This window comes from Daldinia childiae, assembly GCF_008694065.1.
Source record: "Daldinia childiae strain JS-1345 chromosome Unknown Scaffold59, whole genome shotgun sequence".
Lineage (NCBI taxonomy): Eukaryota > Fungi > Ascomycota > Sordariomycetes > Xylariales > Hypoxylaceae > Daldinia > Daldinia childiae.
Genome location: NW_022984700.1, coordinates 12223 through 19884, shown reverse-complemented (window position 1 = coordinate 19884; position 7662 = coordinate 12223). Strand labels below are relative to the sequence as shown.

Here is a 7662-nt window from a genome sequence, read left to right as displayed (position 1 = left end):
TTAGTATTGAATTGAATTGAATTGAATTTGGTATCGCCTATCGGCGCCCTAGAGTAGGCATGAGGCGTGCTAGCTAGTCTTCAACAGTGATTGCATAGCCCCACTTGCTAGTAAGCCCCGCAGAACGCGACCGACGGAGTCGTCGCGTCCATGCTCTCACGGTTAGCCCCTTGAGCGGTTCTTTATGTAAATTCCTCCGACTATAGCAGGTGTTCGCCCAACGGCTGCTTTACTGCTAGTATCGATACCCGTCAGCGGGATCACGATGCTTGCTCGGGTTTCCCATCCGCGGACGTATTCCCTCGCAGTCAATTGCGCCTGGTCTTTTCGTGGGGACCGGGGAGAGCCCTAATATCAGTGGCATATGCCTCGACAAAGGAAAGGTGAGTTGTTTAACGAGTAGCGATGACTACTCGGGCTGGATACTAGTACAGAGCGCGCCAGGCTTGTACGGCCTACCCGGTTTAGTAGCGCTTGTTGATCTTCGTGTAATAGAAGTCCGCAATGCGCAGGTAAACCTTGTAGGATCTACCGAGGAACCGTCCTATCGCCGCTTCAGGGTCGGGTGCGAGCCGAGCCCGGAGATGGTGAGGGACTTTCCTGCAGTAGAAGAGATGGGTAGGCGACTTTTGGCGCCCACAGGCGCACTCCAGGGTCGCCTGACCTGGGTGAAATCTTTCGTGGTAGTCCGCAAAGTCGCCGTGGTGTGATCGGGCAGCGAGTAGATATCCCAAAAGACGGCGTGGGAGGGCGAGTTCAGGGAGCTTCCGTAGCTCGGCGGTCAGGCCGAGCGACGAGTAACCTGCTCTCTCTACTCCTTGCCACCATTGCTGGTAGTCTACGGCTATCTGACCCTTGACCTGCCTCCTGCGGTAGGAGACTGAGGGAAGGTGCTCTGGGACTGGGAGATTGGCTCCTTGTTTGGCTAGAAGGTCTGCCAGCTCATTTCCGAAGATGTTGCTATGCCCTGGGCACCATTTAACAGATACCTGGTACGGATATTTGTCTCCTATCTCCTGAAAGGCCCTGAACTGGGCCTGTGAGGAGTTTGGTGCTGTTGCTCCGATGCAGTCGATGACAGAGGTGTTGTCCATACAGACCGTGATTGGTTCGTTGGTGAAGTTGGCGAGTACAGCGCGTTGGAGGCCTTCGAGAGCGCCGTGGATTTCTGCGTCAAAGACTTCTCTGCGGCCAAGCTGGCCAAAGCCCCAATCAGCGAGGCGTCCGTTGTGGAATACTGCGTATCCATACCCTGCGGTATCTCTTTCTGTCTTGGAGCCATCACTGAAGACGATATAGCCTGGGGGTTTGTCCTCAAGCCAGCGCTGGAATTCTACAGCGGCGGTTTCTTTAGGTGGTCTTTCGCCCCCAGCTTCGGTCGGGATGTTATCATTGAAGCGGCGTGCTATAAGCCTTGGTCGTTCGACCTCCTTCGCCCATGCCGCTGTTCGGAGGAGTCGGCTATGCCTCTGCAGGGTCTGGCTGCGTGTTGTTGGGTGGTTGCTCTGGTCAAGTTCATGCTGCGCTTGTCTTAGCCTTCTGGATACCGGGTGCGCAACATCTAGTGTGGCATAACGGAGCGCAGTGCGCGCTTGTTGTTGCTTGAGTATGATGTCTGCTGGCGGTATACCCGCCTCCTTCCAGAGGATGACTTGTGGGGTGGTCTTCCAAACGGGTAGGACTGCGTGGCAGGCCTTGTTTAGGATTACTTGAAGCTTTGAGAGATGGGTTTTGGTAATCGTCCTTGCACCCTTATGTGTTGACTCGGAAAGGAAGCCGGGGAACCATGTGTCTAGCCCATAGAAGAATGTAGGTAAGGCTACGGCATAAATCGCTCTCCTAGCTGCTACTGCTGATGTCCCGCGGACTGTGTTGTTAACGAACCGCAACTGTGAAATAACCTTTTCGGCCTTGAGTGACCATTTCTCGATGTGCGTGTTGAAAGTGAGCCTGCGGTCGAGCCAGACTCCTAGCCAACGCATTGCCTTCTGGGCCTTAATCTCCTTGCCTTGGTGGGAGACCGGTGGCGAGCTACTGTTCCTTTTCCTAGAGAAGTGCATGACCTCCGTCTTGTCTGGGTCGAAGGAGAAAGCCTCTTGCTGCCCCCATGTTTCCATTGCAGTGATCGCCGTGTTTGCTTTTGCAGTGGTCTCCTCCAGAGTGTCCCCTACAAAGAGCATCGCTGTATCGTCCGCGTAGCCGTATCTTTCTGTTGCTCCTGGAAGAGAGTAAATGGGGGTGGTGGCTAGTAGATAGAGAATCGGCGATATAGGCGAGCCCTGAGGAAGGCCGCAGGGCAGTTCTGCGGGTTCTGTTTTAGCATCCTGGAATCTGACTAGAGCTTTACGGTGGGAGACGAAGTGGTAGATCCACCAAATCAGGAAAACCGGCCATCCTTGTTGTCGGAGTCGTAGGATCAGCCTATTGGGGAGGATAGCATCGAAGGCCCCTTTGACATCCATTGTGACAAGTGTGGCCATCTTGCCGTTACCTAAGGCACGTTCAACATCGTAGAGGAGTGCGGTGACGATGTCTGTAGCGCTTCTTTTGGGGAGTGCTCCAGCCTGGTTAGGGTGGAGGACCTTGTATCTGATGGCTAGGTATGCAAGGCGGCGGCCAATTACTCGTTCCAGGCCTTTGGACAGGCAGGAAAGGAGGGAGATGGGGCGCCACGCAGAGATGTCACTGAGATCTCTCTTATTGAGTTTTGGGATCATCGCTACCTCTGCTGTTTTGAAGGGAGTTGGGTGATATCCTAGGGTGAGGCAAGCGTTGTAGAGGAGTGTGGTGACATGTGAAATGCTTGGCCAGATTGCTTGGAGCATTTTCGTTGTAATACCGTCCATTCCAGGTGTGGTGTTCCCAGTTCTGAGTAGTGCATCCTGGGCTTCGCTGATTGGGATGTGTGCCGAAAAGGGAATTTGTTGGGTTGGTGAAGCTGTGGGGATCCATGGATCTGGGATATCATCTGACACGTCCCGTCTTTCGAGCTTCTCCTTGCGTAGGATGTTGGCGCGCTCTAAGTTCGTTGTATAGACTTTGTTTTCATGTTGGATTGGTGGAGGTTGTAGCTGTTGCCTTGGCTTTATCCAGCGAGTAACCCGGAATATATCAGCTTGGTCTGTGATATCTGCAACAATGGTGCGCCAGAAGTTTCGTTTCGCGCGGCGGACGGTGCGCTTAAGGTGGATCCTAGCGCGTTGGACTTCCTCTCCATGTCGGCTTTCGGTAGTATATCGAGCAGCGCGGAGACTCTCATGCGCTTCGTTACACTCTTTACTCCACCAAGGATTCTGTCGGGCTCTCTTTCCTTTACTCAGTCGGCCGCAAGCTTTTGCAGCGTCTTGCAGGATTTGTAGAAGTTGTCCAGCAGCATCATCAATATCTTGTCTGGAGCGGATGAACGATGGTAGTGACAGGGCCGCGCTGGCCACGTGTTTGCTAAACGCCTTGATTTCCTCCGGTAGACTGACATGGACTTTTCCTGGGGTCCTGGGGCTGCTCTCATTGTCTGGGATCTCTGTACCGATTGTGTAATGCAGCGAGCCGGTGGTGAGGTACTCTTCTACGGTTGCGGTGGCTGTTGGGATGTTGGAGAATACCAGGTCGATTGTACTAGATCTTTTGTTTAAATTTGGCATTGTGGTTGAGGTTTCTGGGTCATTAAGAAGGACTAGGTCGTGTTCTTGCGTCCAGTTGAAGATCCTTCTGCCATCCTGCGATGCCCTCCGATCTGCCTGCCACGATGGGTGGAAGGCGTTCATGTCCCCTGCAACCACGCATCGGTTTGGGGGAGTCCATGACTCAATAATGTCCAGTAAGGTTTCTTCCTCTGGTCTGTTGTAGATGTTGAGGATTGTGGTTCCATTCACTTGGACCCAAAGAAGGTCTCGGTGACGAGCTGGGAGGAGCTGTTCAGCGTGGATCTTCCTGTCTATCCGCACGTAAGTCAGTACTCGTGGCCGTGTTAGATTATTATTCCAGCTGTCGACGGGGCTGAAACAGAGGAAGCCTGGGTGATGCTGTGTTCTGCAGAGGTCTTTATGTGCATTATAAGATGTGTTTGGTTCCTGTATTAGTACTATATTGTAGCCTTCCTGGAATGCAAGTTGAAGGGCGGCGCTGTGTGCTTCCTCGCCTTTGTCCACGTTCGCTTGGAATATTTTCAGCGTAGTCTTTGGGGGAGTCCTATTTCGTGCGGCTTTCATTTACGCCCGCGTGTGGTAATGCGTCGTATTTTGCTCGGTGACTGGTCTCGCCCTCTGGCAGCTAGTGGGGGGCTGCTAGGGGGTGAGTGCGTGGCTGAGGTCTGCCTAGGCGTGCGTACTTCAATGATTTCCTGGGAGGTGGCTTCGCTGGGCGGTTCGATGTCATCGGTTCGAGGTTGAGGTCGAAACTGCTTTTTGATGGTGAGGTACGGGTTCTTGGTAGTGCTGGCATTGGTCGTAGGATTCTGCTTGGTAGCTGTTTGCGACGCACCCTTTCCGGTCATATAGAAGTGGTGTTTGGGAATGACGCGAGGATCGTGTTTTGTGTTGGCTCCTGTTGGGTACAACCGTGCTGGCGGCGGTAGTGCCTCTTCAATCTCTTCCTCTTCTTGTTCGTCTTCCTCTGCTTCCTCCTCCTCTGATGCTTCTTCCTCTGTTTCTTCGTCGTCCTTTTCTTTTTCCCTCTCTCCCGGGATATCCGCTCCTTTACCTTCGTGATCTGCAATATTTACCTGGTTTGTCTGGATTGGCTCTGTGCCGCTCATCTCGGCATCCTGTAGAGGGCAGGCGCATTCCTCACCCTGTTCCACAGCTGGTGGGAGTTGGTCGCTGTTAAGGTTAGTTTGCTGTGTACTGTTCTTTCGTTTGAAGTCTTCCTGGCCTAGTCGTCGGGCGTAGATAAGCTGAGTCTTTGAGAGTTTCTGGAAGTTGTCGCGAAGTTTCTGTGGGCGAGCGTAGCAGTTCTCGTAATTGGCTTCATGTGCGCCATAGCAGTTTGCGCATTTTATCGTATTGTCGCAGCTGTCTGCGCTGTGCACGTCATCTTTGACGCCACAGCGCACACAGACTTTTGTAGCTATGCAGCGAGTTGGCGGGTGGAAGTTCCAGCAGTGGGTGCACTGAGACAATTTCTTCGGTTTGGTAAGTTTAAAGGAGTAGCTTCCCTGTCCGAGTAGCCGAAAATTGCTGTTCAGCGGCTTAAGGAATGAGATGACCAGTGTTGCTTTGGTCGGATCCTCATTATTAGGCTTTTGTGAGACATGCCATCGTTCTGGCTTTTGCCCTGTTTGGGCTTCGATCTCTTCTTCAATCGTTGCCTCGAAATCCAGAAGGGTGCCGTCCCAAGAGTGGAGAGTCTTAGGGAAGTTCTTGATCAAGTAGGTGTGCCATGGGACTTGTTTCTCTGCAATATCTAGGTCGATGCACGGGCCCCATTCGTTCTGCTTCTCAAGGATAAGCTGCTGAATTTTCTCGTTCCGGGCCACAATTGCCCATCCTGTATTTGTTGGCTTGATGTCTTGGATGTCCTGGGATGCTATAGCAAGCTTGTCCTTTAGTGCGAGGCGAATCTGTAGGCCCTTCTCGAAGAAAGAGGAGCCACTCTTCAAGCGGAGAAGGACCCTGCGATCGGTGCGGTCCGCAATAGTTGTGTTCTGGCGGCGGTGTGGGTGCACGTGCACGTGCACATCCCCGGGTGCCTGGCGTGAGGCATTTTTCGCGATGTTGGCGAAGCTGACCGACTTGTCGGCTCTGGTGTTTTCTCTGGCGGCCGGCGCTGGCGGCGTAGGTTTGGTTGTCCCTGTGAGTGAGCTTGGAGCGTGTGTGTTCGTATTTCCCGGTATGAGCGGTTCTTCTGCGCGTACAAATTGGTTCCAATGTCGCAAGAGGGTGCTTTGAAACTCATTGGCAATGTGTAGTCCGTAACCCGTGGTGAATTTTCGCGTGCAGGCTGTGATTGCTTCTGCGTAGGTTCTGAGGACCTTAGCGCGTATGTCAAGTCTCTCCTTCTGCGTCTTGATGAATTCTTCGGTCTCAGCTTCCAGGTCAAAAACAGGGGTAGGCGTTTCTGTGGCGTCATCCTCTTCTGCGAGGGCTGCAAACCTGTTGGTTGTGCTATCTTGGGTGCCCGTGTCCAGGCGTCTATTGCGGCGATGTCCTCTGTCCCTGTTGTCTGCTGTAAGATTGCGGGTTGGGCTGCTGCTGGGTTGAAATGGCTGCAGAGTTACCGGAGGGCCTGTTTTCAGGAGCTGTTGACAAGCTCTGAAGTTGAAGCTATCCGGGTACTGCTGGTGAGGCTGAGCCCTAGCGCCACGCTCTGGCGTGGCTGGTTGGGAGATAACCATGGCCACGACAGCGCAGCAGCGCTCGGGATGTTCTTGCAAGTTTTACTTAATGCGGAAGTGTTTATTCTCTACGTCGCTGTCTGTCTACAAGGTAGGTACCCCTGTAGATGTAGGAGGAGAGTTGNCTCTGTCAAGGGGGGTATGTATACAACGATAGGAGTAACAGATAGTTACTAGGATTGTCATATAAGTGGGAGCCACTCCTGTTACGTTATGAGACTCAGCGCTGACTTCAATTCAAGTATGAAATCAAGTATTTCAAGTAAGTCAAGTAAGTAGACCAGCCAATTTATTTCAAGTAAGTAAGTTCATGATGCCTTAAACTTGATATACTTGAAATGTCGCATTGTATGGGATTTCCCACGTGACAGCCCTTGGAGTTCTGCGTTAGGATGTTGATCAGCGGGCGTCCTAGATATAGGGTAGGGTAATGAGGCGATGTTGCGACCAGTCGGATTGCACCCATGGCGACTGGGGCGTGGCACGAGTTCCCCTGTTTGTTTACTGTCGTTGCACGCGTCAAGCTTCAGTTGGGAAGCAGCAGCAGCGAATCGCGATTCCGCGATCCGCCAATGTCGCGCCATGGCAGCACAACAGCAGTCCCTAGAAACGCTCCTAGGGATTGCAATTCAGCGCAAATCGCTGAAACAGCAACTTGACTCTGCGTCTATCAATGTTGAAATAGGGAGAACAGCCCTCGCTGACCTTCCAACGGTCCATATCGGCTGCAAGAGGTATATACCAGAAGAGTATATAGCAAACAAGAATCGCAAAGGTCGGCGGAGTTGGATTCAAGCCTACGGGCTCCTCCTCACTGAAGTCAGCCCTGATTTGCGGACGTTGCAGACCTACTGGGTCTGCTCCAAATGTGATGAACACGGGAAGAGCTCGTTGTTCGTCGCGTCGAACACCACATCTCCAATTGAGCACCTGCGAAGGTATGTGACTTCCGCGGGGGTTGAACACTAATTTCTGCGTCTCACCGTATCTAGGTCCCATCTGATCACTCAAACGGACCAATCGCTGGGCAATGCGGAGGACGATTCCGCTTGCGCTGATATATACCCTCCCTCGAAACGACGCTGCGTAGAGCTACCTACTGCACGGTGCAATGTTAATAAAGCCAAGGAGCTGACAGTCGGCTGGATCGTCACTGCCAACCTTCCCTTCACAGCGCCATCGAACCCTTACCTGCGAAGAATCCTCGACCTGCACGATGCATCATTGGCAAAGGAGGTGCCGTGGAGTCGGCAGTCAGTTCGCGATACAATACGGAAACTATTTGAGGTAAAGAAGGGAGCAATATCGATTCAATTGGAGAAGGCAGTCAC

The 7662-nt window shown here is 52.6% G+C and overlaps 3 protein-coding genes across 4 annotated transcripts in view; 1 reads left to right on the top strand and 2 right to left on the bottom strand.

The window, feature by feature from the left end:
• Window positions 1-464: 464 nt before the first annotated feature.
• GL218_09616 lies at window positions 465-3641 on the bottom strand (the record flags this gene model as incomplete). 2 transcript variants are annotated; one of them, XM_033586450.1, is made up of 1 exon in its annotated part: window positions 465-3641. In XM_033586450.1, the coding sequence occupies one exon, from the start codon at window positions 3639-3641 to the stop codon at window positions 465-467; it is 3177 nt and encodes a 1058-aa protein (XP_033434216.1). The 2 variants fall into 2 exon arrangements, with proteins under 2 accessions (XP_033434216.1, XP_033434215.1); XM_033586449.1 differs by having other exon boundaries at window positions 465-2180.
• Window positions 3642-4204: 563 nt separating this feature from the next.
• On the bottom strand, window positions 4205-6331 carry GL218_09615 (uncharacterized protein; the record flags this gene model as incomplete). The annotated part of the gene is made up of 1 exon (XM_033586448.1): window positions 4205-6331. The coding sequence occupies one exon, from the start codon at window positions 6329-6331 to the stop codon at window positions 4205-4207; it is 2127 nt and encodes a 708-aa protein (XP_033434218.1).
• Window positions 6332-6913: 582 nt separating this feature from the next.
• The window catches only part of GL218_09614 (Folylpolyglutamate synthase, mitochondrial), a gene marked incomplete at both ends in the record, with an annotated part of 11375 nt that continues 10626 nt past the window's right edge, over window positions 6914-7662 (top strand). The window contains 2 exons of the mRNA XM_033586447.1: window positions 6914-7269; window positions 7324-7618. Of these exons, the coding sequence (XP_033434217.1) occupies window positions 6914-7269; window positions 7324-7618 (651 nt within the window). The remainder of the gene's footprint in view (window positions 7270-7323; window positions 7619-7662) is intronic.